A 13,222-nucleotide genomic window follows, 5' to 3' on the forward strand; every position below is an offset into this window, starting at 1 on the left:
AGGTTGTACAGTTTTAAATCATTTAAATGTTTATTGTACCGTATATACTGGACTGTTACGGATTATGGTACGATGGCATTTAGGGGGGCAATCACATGACCCAGCTGTCGAGTGTTATCTGCTTATTGCAGAGGTTCACGGTTGGAATCCAGCAGCTGCCCTGATTAATACTGCGGGTGTAGTAACCAGAAAAATATTCACCATCTGCCTGACCGGACATTAAAGATTCTGTGAAGTTATTTGCAAGAGTAGGCCATTGCGTGCGGGGGTCGTAGTCGACATTACAAATTGCCCGCAAATTACTCATTTGGAATAAACACCAATCATCACCTGCTGCAAAAACTTGCCAGGACCCTCTTGAAAACGATACATGATACTCAGGGTCATTCAAAGTCATCCGCCATGTGCCAATGGCAGATTCGGTTACATGAGCCGGTCAAGGATGTGCTCCCCCTTTCGTACAGCATTTGAAAAGCAACTGGCAAAACATAACTGTGAGTAGTAATCCATCCATGGGCATCAGGAGTTGTTGGGTTGTATTTTCTTCCCTGCGTCGGTGTAAGCGTGGCACGGTGAGCAGTCGCTTACGAGATGAAAAGATTGCAGTTCACATTCACCACAGGACGAACATCTAATTTAAAATCCTTTTTGAAGGAGATGCCACCTGCTGGATCTTGTTCACACATGATTAAACGCAGGATGTGCCGAGATATTTTCAGTCCGGACGTACATTTATTTGCAAAACATGTATTCTGGTTCGTATGTTTTTTTCTCAAAAAACAACATTTTGAAAAGTTAATCTCATTTCATAATTATTTGTTGAACATATGTACAGTAATTCCCTTTCCAGGGGCCTTGAATTATGCAGTGGTCTTCACATAATCCAAAGTGTTCACAGGACAATAAGACTCAATAAAGTTCATAGTTTAAATTTGTATTTTTTTAACAGCGAGCGTAAAAAAACACGTATCATTGTGACTCGTCAGATGATTCATCAGATGACTCATGGTTGGAATTCTCCTTAAAGTCCAGCTGGTCTGTAGGCACCCTGTCTCCCACCTTGCAGTGACGAATGCTCCGGTACAGATCTCTAGGACACACAACAAACACAGGCATTTGCAACAGCTGCTTGTCCGAATGACAATCTAATGATAGAAAATTACTGTAGTAGGTTGTGACCTTCATCATATTCAAGTTGTTGAGTACTAACATTGCACTTGACTGGCAGGATACAGTCTTTATAGAGTATAAACAAGCACGACCCATTGTTGATAGAAAAAACATCTTATTGAAGGGATTCCAGATGCACTTGGGTGGTGACTATCTTGTGTGGGTGGACTCACTGACATGATTTATTGTTTTCCTGCAGACACCCCACAACCATACCCTTCTGATTGTGCCTACTTTCTTTCCTGCCATGATCCAAGTTGCTGAGCATATTCCATACCATCCCGAGCATCCACATCCATCAATTTGTTTAAGTTAATCTGTGTGATAAATACAATAACCAGAATTCCAACAACCTAAAGCCGACTTCCCTATTCTTAGGCAGTGTTGGGTGACAATTATTCTGCTTTCCTGGTTCTGTCCTGAGGATGCTTGCAGTTTCCATCAAAACGTCACATCTGATTGCTGCATTTGGTTGAGAATTGCTATTAATTAGGTCTTTCGGTAAAGCCACGTAGATAGAACATAGTAAAGTAATATAATAAAAATATTATTTTATTATTTGTTCTATCTCCGTGGCTTTACCGAAAGACCCAAAGAATATGAATTCCTGCAGTCACGAAAGCTTTAAGTCAAGATTTAATTTCTATTAAACTTACCGCTGAACTTATATAATAGGTATGTTTGAATACCACGTGACAATTTAATTTTACTACGTCACAGTTGTTGGAGGGTTTTGCGACACAAATTTGACCAGATTACATGGCCAAACCCAGAAATCAATGATGGATGAATTAATGTTTTTATTGGTGGTGTCTGGGCTGCGGTGCTTACCTGCCGTGCCTCTGGCGTGTAAACACGACGTGCTCGATGGCTCCGTTGGAGCAGCACATGAGGCAGTGCGCGTGGCGCGTCCTGCACTGCACCGGCTGCAAGATCCTCGGCCAAACCTGCTCAGCGTTTTCCTCACCGCGGCGGAAAATCAGGTACGAGAACTTCTCTGTTCTGGAAGGATGTAGTTTCTGGAACGCAAGAGCCACGGCAAACGGCAATATGCAACCTCCTGCTGAAGTAGTTCTAATGATGTTGCTGTTGCCGATCGTTACATATCAGTGACTGTAATTCTTTGTGTTTGAAGATATCTTTACATTTTTTATGCATTCTTAGAATTACATTGAAAGACAAAGGAACACATGGATTAAAGAAGATGCACAGGTTAATGACTGTCCAAGCTGAAGAAAAATGGGTTGGGTGGGACAAATCATGGCTACGATGAATGGTAAAAAAAAAACATTGGCAGTCAAGGAATAGAATGCGTCTAAGATGATACCCACCAAGGAGATGGAGCGATGCGTTCGATTCATGTACAGGTGCTGGATGGATCGTTGCATAGTAGGATCAGGAGCGGTGGCGTGGCTTGGGAAGGCCTTCATTCAGCGGTGGATTTATTATGGCTGATGATGAAAATATTTTTCCAGGAAAATCCCTTCAGATGAAACATCTCATTTTCAAGGGTGTTCATATTAGTTTCAGCATTGAGGAGTCTACACTCTCCACCTGGCTGGTGTGGTGGTTGAACACGATGTGGTCGGGATGAAATGGTCCGAGAGAACCAAGTTCTTGACGTGGAGGGAGGAATCAATGAGTGAAGTTCACAGGAACCCTATCCATGGTGGTAGCCAGGGAAGAGTGATACAAAGGTGACTGACCGCTGGTGAGCGAGTACAGTGAAACCTTGGATTGCGAGTAACTTGGTCTGCGAGTGTTTTGCAAGACGAGCAAAAATTTTAAATAAATATTAATTTGATAAACGAGCGAGGTCTTGCAATACAAGTGGTACGTATACGCTTTGTCTGCAGAGCGTCACGTGATCACAACTGATATACGAGTGCTTTGATATACAAGTGCTTTGGATTACAAACACGTTTCCGGAACGAATTATGCTCGCAATCCAAGGTTTTACTGTAACTGGAATGAATCGGTGAGTGCCGGATCGTCAATCAACCTAACGCTGACAGGTGAAGACATTTAAATGAATAAAGTGATTTGTCACGTTTTGCAATCACTTACGGATTCAAAGTCAAACGGCTGGTAGTTCTGAGTGAAGTTGCACGGAATGAGCTTCCTCGCCAGCGTCCGTGGGCACTGCAGACCATGTGGACACTGCAGGGAGAACATTCAGTCAGCTGCAATTTCTTCCCGTGATAATTTAAGCGTTGACAATGTTCATTGTTAACATGATGCAATTGGGTTAGGCCACATCACGATCTGGTCAAATGTCCGTTGCAAACAATTTTAATTGTCGCGTGTGCACGAGTGTTTACCCCACCAATTATTTGTTTCTTACCGGTGAGCTGAAACAATAAAACTGGTGCATTAAATGCCGATACACGAGACAATATCATTTGTTTGGCTATGTCAGGTCGTGTAGCCTTACACAACCAAACAGTGGCTGAACCATTAAGTAGTCCAACCCAAAAAAATCAACATCCAGCAATGTAATGTTATACTTGTTATCTGCAATGAAGAGTGATGTCACGGATAAGGGGAGTTTCACATGAGAGAAGCTTCACTGTGAGCAAGTAAATTAGGTCTACGGGACGTGGCTCCCCCCTGCGTCACGTGACGCAGCGCCAAACGTACTACCCCCCAATGGTTATTTTGTGAAAACCAATCGCGAAACTCATCTCCATCACACGTGATGGGGTGGGTTTCTGGCTTTGTGAGCTCCATGGTGGTGGCTCAGAGCCAGCGGGGTCCCTATAGCTGACCTCTCGCTATACCGGTCTACAACCGTGGTGGAGAGTGATGGGGAGGGGGATGGAGCGATGGCATCAAGGATGGTGGCTGTGATAATCTCGTGACCTTGCTGCACAAGGCCTTGATGTAATTGTTTAAGGCCACTGTCAAGGTTGGGACTGGATCTGACCTACAAGACCGCCAGTCTACACAGTGGGAAGATGTTCTCTTTCCGCTGGCGCTTCGACATTGGGACATCACTATTTCCTTGGCATGAACATCAAGCACAATGCCTCCTCCATCCATATCCCCTTCATCCTCAACTCCTGCTATCTTTGGGATAGTGAGGGTCCGGAATTCTCTGTCCTGTGAGGATGCCAGTGGATTTGTCTTATAAGACTTGGATCAAAGAGAATCTTCAGTGGAGCTAAAGCGAATCCCCCCCACCCACCCACTACCGCATCACAAGCTGCTTGTGCATTGCTCACAAGGAATTTCCCAGCGATCGTCAGGCAGGAAATGGAAAAATAAATCTCGATGCTCATCAAAAAGGCGAGGTCGGCAGCCACACGCGCAGGACACGGTGGCTGCCGTACTTACAGGTGCAAAGACGTGCCCTTGATTTTCTTTATTCTGCTCATCAGTTTCCTGTTTACACACACCAAAAATCAGGGGTATTTCATCTGCCATTTAGTGGTGGGTTTTAAATCAACATACCCGAGTTTTATCCATGATACAGGGCCATTTTTAAAATTATCATGAGTTCAGTTCTACGCGTATTTGTCAATATTTATCAGAGACAGGAGAGAACGTGATGAGATCCATGCATGAGCAGGCGCAAGATGGATTTTTGTGGTATCACAGCACCATGACGTATGGGAGGCCTTCATTCAGCGGACGATAGACCATGGCTGACGATGCTGAAACTATGGAGACTAGCATAAGATAATTTCGAAGAACGCTGCCAATTTGCTTGGCTGTTGTTACGAGTTCTGAAATGACCGCACGTAAGAAAACTTTGTGAATTGTCAGCCACGTGGATTAATTTCCCTCCAGTGTCCCTCCACCACCCAACACCTCAATTCTCAAATGAGCGTGGAGGTGGTGCTTATCTTGTCAGTTTTGTAAATTGCACATTCATATGATTTCCCCACAAAGTGGTACCTATTTTATCGGCCTTGGTGAGACGATGGCCTGTCAACCGCAAACCAGGATTTGAACTTGCAATCTTATTGTGATGCGCTTACTCTGCTAGCCGGTGTGGGTGAGTAGAATAATGTAACGAGACAGTGATGGTATGCTAGGCGCAGCCCTTCACCTGCAGAAGTGCATCCCTTGCCTGCATTAGAATGGTATATCCACTGAGAGTTCCATTCTCAATCAGTACCTGAACACAGACAACGAACGACAGAAACAGGACATCGACACAAGAGCAGCTGACATCATTGTTATGATCTCCACCAAACATGCACCCCTCTGACATACCCGTGCAATAGTCACTCGACACTACATGAATGTTTCTGTACCTTGATTTTACGAGAAAGTGTTTTTCATAGTAATTTGGTCGAGCCAAATTTTGTTACTCGAAATTAATTGTACTGAATATTGTTGATGTTTGGGCACCGTTTCATATTTTTCAGATGTAACGTGGTTGTGTTTGCTCCGCTTTATATTTTGGTTGCTTCTGCTCCCGATTTATATTTGCCGGCAAACTGTCTTCATGGGTGCCATGTATTATTTATTTAAAATGTATTTTAAAAATATTTCTCCTGCAAAATCCCTCCAGATGTAACATCTCGTGCGCAAGGGGGGTCCAGGGTGTCAATTGACAAAGCAAAAAAACCCGTAATGGCACGCGTACAAACATTACTTTTTTTCGATCAAAAACATTTGAAATGAATGTAACATTTTACCAGAAAAGAGTTTGTTCTCTGCCACAGAGACAGCACGGTGCTGAGACGATCGGTGGCGCTTCCCAGCTCGCTCAGCGAAAACGCTGCCACAACAACGTCGTATCGTACCTGCAGATCGCACAATGGTACGCTTCGTACTGCAGTGCACACAAAAATAACTCTATATATATTTACATTCTTTAAATGCTGTGCAATTATATGACACTCAGAAACAAATGTGGTCCATTTATAAAATAAAGCACGCACGATTGAGCGCAGTCAGATCCAGCTCCCGGGGAGCTCGATTTCAAGTGTTTACCATCACACTTGGCCAATAACTAAACACATTAAAATATAGTGAAAAAGCAACGGATAACTTATGAGTGAAACCTGACACTGATGTTGTATTGAACTGTAACAAATCACCTTTGATGGAGGTAGAAATTGGCGAAAGTAGACCCTCTCAATAACTGACGTCGCATTTTCTTGTCCTCCTGATCAGCAGAGACGTGGAAAAGCAACGGATTAAGTTTTGAGCAAACGAGAGGCGGCCGGACCATGCAGAGGTCGGAGCGCTCAGCGGGCAGCGCTGAGATCCCGCGTTCAAACCCAGGTGTCAGCATCTGCTGCCTGAGATTAAACCGCCTTCTCGTGTGCAGTGAGTGGATGGTCTCAGCAAGGTCACCAAAGGTTAAACAAAAGAAATCCCATGACATTTAAACTCGGCCACGCACTAAAATTGGCATCTTAACATCTTGTCAGATTAGAATTTGGATGTAAAGGATCACATCAATAATGATGAAGACATGTTTTTGATAAAGCGTCCATTACATCTGGACTTCTCGGAGCGCTTTACACGCATTTATTGAATTATACCACATCTCATTTTAAAAATGCTAAAGGCACCCCAGTGGTAATTGTTCCTGAATGGTACATGGTGACTCAGCACCCAGCCTGCAAGTGGGCATTTGTCTGCGAGTAGAGGGCGTTGATTGCTATGTGTAATGCCAATGAGTAATCTGTGGGTAATTTTTTTATTTGGGAAAATTTGGATGGATAAACAATGGCCTACTTGTTTCCAATTACATCAGGGGGCTCATTAAACGTCGACTGTAAAGCAGACGGCCGTACTTATGGTTATTACACCCGCAGTAGTAACCAGGGTGGCCTGCCGGAATCGAACAGCGAACCTCTGCAACAAGTGGTGAGCAATGCTACCGCTGGGCCAATTTTTAATTCAGGTTTGGGGTTTTATGGATCTGCCGCAATGATGAGCGACAAGCTCAGCCAGGAGCAAGGCTGGCGAGGCTTGGCGAGCTCCGGGCCTACCCCGGAGCAGCACGTCGGCGAGCTTGTTCATGGCGGGCGACACGTCCACGCAGTAGTGATCCCCAATGGATCCTGACCAGGTCTCGTGAGCAGCCCTGGAGCACGAACAAGGCAATCAGCACGAGTGGAACAGAGACAAGACTCCGGGCAGCGACAAACACAAAGTTCCCACATATACCGTATTTTCCCGCATATAGCCCGCATACGCATATAACCCTGCAGACACATATACCCCGCAGACACATATAACCCGCAAAAATAGCGTTTTGTGTAAAACAAATTTCAGATAACCCGCACCTCCATATACCCCGCATGCATTCATATCTAAAACGTCATTACCGCAGCTTAATTCCATGATATTAATACGAAGTTTACAATCCGAGTTCGATTCCTGCTCACGGCCAACACCAGTTACGATTATCTGAACCGGTCCTGGGCCTCCTCTAGGTTGACTTAGCCTTATAAGAGTACCTGGTACGGTGTGTAAACAACCATGTGCCATGCCAGCCTACATAGGTGCCCTCTAATAGCACTTGCCCCCAATAGTCATTTTAGGCTATAGGCTATATCTTTGTGTTTGTACAGCGAGTGAAGTACAGCTCTAGATGTGATGCATGTGTTGTGCTGCAGAGGCTGTGACGTGGTGGGATGTGTGGCGCACCACACAGAGCTGCCTGTGCCCGAGCCGAAATCCAGGAGGGACGTGGGGCGAAAGTCAGGAACACGTTTCTTGATCTAGAACACAACATACATTCTTAAGCTCACATCACACGGGTCGGGCCGTGCGTCTATCATTCACGCACTGTATCTGCTAATCAAGTAATCGTTGGTGACTGCAGTGAGCTGCACCGAAGCAAATCGCACAAACGAGGCAAAGAAACAAGTAAGGCAGTAAAAACCAGGCAAAATAAGAATCCCTTATTGCAACAAATCGTGGCCGGAATTGTGGCCGTGAATCGAATCACTGTGGGGTGGTTGTTACACGACTTGTGCTTGGCCAGATGGATGTAAATGGATGTACTGGCCACCTTCATATTGAATCCTAATAATTATATCCTGTTTGATCATCATCATCATCAGCCATGATCAATCAACTGCATCCTGCCCTCGCCCATTAATACTTCGGTCACCAATAGTAAATGAACCGGGGAGGCCGCGAGTGACGGTAGAGGAGCAAAGGAGCCGCTCACCTCGATGAGCGCACGCACAGTGGCCGCGTGGCACCCGCCCATGCGCGCCGCCATGAAGGTCAGGCTCATGGCCTCGTCGTACCTGGGGGCAAACGACACGCCGCGCCAACTTTGCACGAGAGCACTCGATAACGCGAAACACGCAGCGAGTAAAAATGGCCAGTTATTTTGTGCGGCCTAACCCAAAAACGTACTGTGATTAATTACATTGACGTTATAACAGTAACTTAATGATATTCTTGGTTCTTTCGATAAAGTCACGTAGATAGAATACAAAAAATCTTTCCACCTGAAGAAGACCGCTTGTGTTGCGATCGAAACGTCGTGGGTTTTTTGCTTTTTAGATTTTTTTTTTATATCTACGTGACTTTACTGAAAGAACCAAAATATGAATTCCTGCAGTCACAAAAGTTTTAAGTCTTACTTAAAACTTTTGTGACTGCAGGAATTCAATTTAACTTAATAATAGTTTGGATATAAATATGTCCGGCTTTACATTTCATTTGGTTGTTCTGGCGGACTCTGGGCATGCAAATAAGGCCTATCGAGTTATCATTCCAGCCAGTTGGAGGTGCGAATGGCTAACCCCGGAGAGGCTGAGGGGTCACTGGGCGCCATGGCAGGTGGGTGCCTTCGCCTACCCGCATTGATAAGCGTGGTGAAATACGGTCAAATTTCTTTCCCTAGACGGTCATGCAGCATGAAATGCGGTTCTACGTCATTTGCAACACTTTCTCAAACATGATGGCGGCAGGGAGTGGGGATGTAGGAATCACTGGGTAATAATGGGACGCCTCTTGGTGTGAGCATTGCTACATGCAATGCATGAAATCGATAAGATTTAGACGGCTATATGCTATGGCGCCATACATCGCATATCGTGAACACTCACCTGAGCATCTTCCAGTGATAGGTCACCTTACGCAGTTTCTGCAGTACCAGACTTTCCACCATTTCATCTTGTTTCTGCTTTTCCAAACGATCGCCGGTTTCCTCAAACCCATCTAAAAAGAAACAAATACACGAGTTAAACATTGTACCTCCTCAGGACGAGTTGAGAACGGTGGCGTCGCCGCCACAGTAAACCGTGCGGTCCTCGCGGCCGTGCCGCTACTACTCACAGCCTTTGACGACGTCGCGATGGACCTGCGATGCCCTCCTCTGAAGGGGTTGCATTTCGATTGGCAGCGTGCGACTCCAAAGATAGTTGCAAAGCTCCTTTATCCGCTCTGGCAGATGTGGGATCTGGAACTCTGTCGTACACAAACACCGGTCTTAAACCAAACACATCTATACAAGGAAAGCATGCGAATGCAATAGCAGTTGATTACTTTAAACAATGATAGGTCACCTAATGACCCATTCATAACGGAACACGAATTATAGATGTTGAGCTTAACCGTGTACAGGAAAACACCATAATTAGAGATCAGTCACACTGGAAACCAGCCTCTTCCAATTCAAAGGCTCATATACAAGTTGTTTATACCATTGGAACCTCATTTGCCAGTAAAAAATATAATTGTTTTTTTTACCCTTCTATCTGGCAACAAAACTGACACCTTTTTTACAAGGAGTCATGTTTGTATAGACCACAATATGGCGTCATCTGGTCCAACCCATGTGAGACTAGGCTCTAAGGAAAGCTGTCTCGGGTGTGGACCAATCAACTTCAAGGACAATGCATATATTATCAGAGTTATGTTTTTTGTTTGCATTATGGCTGCAGGTATTGTGGTCTATGCAAACATGACTCTTTGTAAAAAAAGGTGTCAGTTTTGTTGCCAGATAGAAGGGTAAAAAAACAATGATCAAGTTTTTATATTTACCAGAATAAACAAATTAGTCCAGTTCTTCTTCGTTTTCCGCTTAGACAGATCCATTAAGGACTATGCTCTCTCTCTGTGACTGGGGGGTGGAGTAGGCTAGCATGCTTCAGACACTTTGTAACCGGCGCAACGCATGCTTTTATTTCCACATTAAAACCATTACAGACCCTGGCCATGCATGGTTCCACGTTATTATTTTTCGATACAAATGATACACTGCCCATAATCGTCGCTGTACATGGGTATGTGTGTTCTCATTAAGTGCTAAAATTATCTTGCATGGTCAAGTGGATGTTTTAAAATTCAATAGGTTGCATCACTTTGCATCCATATACATTGATTCTTATACTCAATACACTTCTTGAATCGTGTGTCTAAGAGTCTGTTTTGATATTTATTCCAACGATATCATGCCGGCTCAATTACATCCGACAGATGTGAAGCTTTCGTGACTGCAAGGATTCATACTCTTAGGTTTTTTCGGTAAAGTCACGTAGGTAAAAATAAATAATAGAAATAATAAAAATAAAATAATAAATCACGACGTTTCGGAGGCAACACAAGTGGACACTTAACACAGTAAATTTAGCTGTGACGGTCCCACCTGATGACAGAGACTTGTGTTGCCTCCGAAACGTCGTGATTTATTATTTTATGTCAATTCTTATTTCCATTATTTTATTATTTATTTCGATTCTTTATTTATAACTTCTTTTTATTATTTATTTTTAACGACGTGACTTTACCGAAAAAACCTAAGAGTATACATCCCAAAGCCCTGGACTCCAGCAATCATCGTCATCTGACGCCAGGACAAAGTGGCAACTTTAAAAACAATGCAAAGACCGAGGGCATCATCATCATCGTGCGAGCCCACGGCGGAGCAAGGCGCGCACTCACTCGCCAGCACCACCTTCACCCCTTGCCGCAGGGGCTCGGGGATCTTCACGCTCTGCACGTGGCCGATGCCCGGGTGCTTCCTGAAGGACTGGAACTGTTTGGCGGCGGCTTCCTCCACCGTCGCCTCCGCGATGCACTGGGGGACGAAAACACGCGCGCGGGTGGGGCGGTGTCTGCGTTACGGGCAGTGTCGCCTGCGAGAGGTGTGCGTGGCGGAACGTCGGACCTCCCCCCCCCCGTGTCTCTCTCGTCTCCTCCTCTCCGCGTACCCGAACGAGCTGCCGGGGCTGAGGACGCCGCCAACTGCAGCCGGCGAGGAGACGCATGGCGCGAGCCGGGAGTGCAGCCTGCACGGCACGGCTCGGGGCGGAGGAACCCCTCGGGGAGACGACAGAGAGAGTCACGGAGACAGAGACACGGGGAGAGACAGAGAGAGACGGGGAGATATCACAATGAGACACGGGGAGACACAGACACGGGGAGAGACAGAGGGCGATAGAGACACGGAGAGACACCGAGACGGAGAGAGAGACACAGAGAGACACCGAGACGGAGAGAGAGACACTGAGACAGAGACACGGGGAGAGACGACAGACACGGGGAGAGAGACAGACACGGGGAGAGACAGTCGCTGAGACAGAGACACGGGGAGAGACTCGTGCTGTCTTTGAGACGCGAGCGCGCACTGTACGACGCGCGTGGGTCCCACGTGACCGCCGAGTCTACTGTAGTACAGTAGAACGTCGCACTGTAGCGGGGAGTTGCCGAGATTTCTCCCGATGACATAAATAAATGACGTCACGCGATTTTGGACGATTTTTGACCCCCCCCCCCCTTTGTCACACGGCGTCACAAAAAGTCAGACCCCCCCCCCTCAAATGTGACGTCACAAAGCTCACCCCCCCAAACATAAAACTTGCTTAAAATCGCTTTAAACTATTGTCATTGTAGTGCGTATTTAACCTGGCGCTGCACTCTGATGTTGTAGGAGAAAACATTTATTAAAAAGTATATTTCATTAAGTAAAACGTGTTGTCTGTATTTATTTAAAGTTGCGCATTTTCATGTGACGTCATATCTCAACCCCCCCCCCCTCGTCACACATCGTCACAAATGTCTGACCCCCCCCCCCCCCGAGTTTCGTGACGTTATTTATGGACTGCCCCTTGGCTGTGTACGGTGCGAAACAAGTTCAACATACGCACATACAAGAGGAGGAGGTTAATGGTTTGAATATGGCAGGCCGACCTGGTCAATACTGCAGGTGTGGTAACCGTAAGCCTGCACTGTCTGCTTTACAGTGGACGTGAAAGAACCCGTGGCAGTTTAAGAAGAGTAAGGCCATCATGTGCCGGCATCATGGTACGAATTTTAAAATAATTCTCACGAATGACTCAGTTGGGAAACAGAGCTATCTCAGCCGCCAACAGGGAAAACTCACCAGGATCCTCATCAAAACCCCTTTTGTATGCACTGTACGTATGTTGAACTTCTTTCGCACCGTACGTAGCCAGCCGGAGATGCGGAGGAAGGACAACAAACGAAACAGCAAAAAAGCAGTTTGAGACTCTGTGAGGTTTCCCTGGGGAAATACGTGTAATACGTTAAAAATAAAAGTTGGAGTTCTCATAAAATGTAACTTGATCATAAAAAAAGTGAACTAACCCCCATTTTCCATGTTTGCGTGTTTGCTATATGGCATACAGAAGAAAACTGAAGCGTACACAAATCATATACGTACAAACTTACTTGGAAAATACGCCGAGATGCAGAAAGACGACCACATGGATTAGCGTGCATATGGCCTCCGTCCGCACACCTGGGAAAGCGGGAGCGCCCAGCAGGTGCGACCACCTCCCAGGATGCGCAGAGAGAGAGAGAAACAGAGAGAGAGAGAGACACATACACAGAGAGAGAGACACATAGAGAGACACATACACAGAGAGAGACACAGAGAGAGAGAGACACATACACAGAGAGAGAGAAACAGAGAGACTTTGACTTTTAAACAACTTTATTCCTCCAGCGGCAATTGTGCTGGAGTCCTTAGTCATGTACGGTTCCTGGTGACAGGAAGAAAAACACGACACACTCGCCACATTCTGACGCGCAGCGCCGGTACCGCGTCGCTACGTACGCCGCCCACCGTGGCCACCCCGTTAAAGGGTGAACGTCA

The 13,222-nt window shown here is 45.7% G+C and overlaps 1 protein-coding gene across 1 annotated transcript; it reads right to left on the reverse strand.

The window, feature by feature from the left end:
• Nucleotides 1-718: 718 nt before the first annotated feature.
• METTL17 (methyltransferase like 17) lies at nt 719-11,776 on the reverse strand. The gene is made up of 14 exons (XM_078868946.1): nt 11,316-11,776; nt 11,047-11,182; nt 9,439-9,570; nt 9,210-9,321; nt 8,318-8,399; nt 7,789-7,862; nt 7,128-7,222; nt 6,225-6,292; nt 5,820-5,927; nt 5,225-5,293; nt 4,507-4,554; nt 3,238-3,330; nt 2,002-2,189; nt 719-1,090 (listed from the first exon to the last, which is right to left on the reverse strand). Exons 1-14 carry the CDS (start codon nt 11,370-11,372, stop codon nt 970-972), a joined length of 1,383 nt encoding a protein of 460 aa, XP_078725072.1. The 5' UTR covers nt 11,373-11,776; the 3' UTR covers nt 719-969.
• Between the last annotated feature and the right edge of the window lie 1,446 nt (nt 11,777-13,222).

The sequence above is a fragment of the Lampetra fluviatilis genome, chromosome 26, assembly GCF_964198595.1.
Source record: "Lampetra fluviatilis chromosome 26, kcLamFluv1.1, whole genome shotgun sequence".
Classification (NCBI taxonomy): domain Eukaryota; kingdom Metazoa; phylum Chordata; class Hyperoartia; order Petromyzontiformes; family Petromyzontidae; genus Lampetra; species Lampetra fluviatilis.

What these genes read in the sequence shown, in the direction of transcription:
- METTL17 (XM_078868946.1), bottom strand. Translation starts at nt 11,372, where the DNA reads ATGCGTCTCCTCGCCGGCTGCAGTTGGCGGCGTCCTCAGCCCCGGCAG. An exon ending in TATCACTGGAAGATGCTCAG is followed by an intron (nt 8,400 to 9,209) that starts GTGAGTGTTCAC and finishes GTTTGCCCCCAG; the next exon opens with GTACGACGAGGCCATGAGCC. An exon ending in AGCCGTTTGACTTTGAATCC is followed by an intron (nt 2,190 to 3,237) that starts GTAAGTGATTGC and finishes CTTGCGTTCCAG; the next exon opens with AAACTACATCCTTCCAGAAC.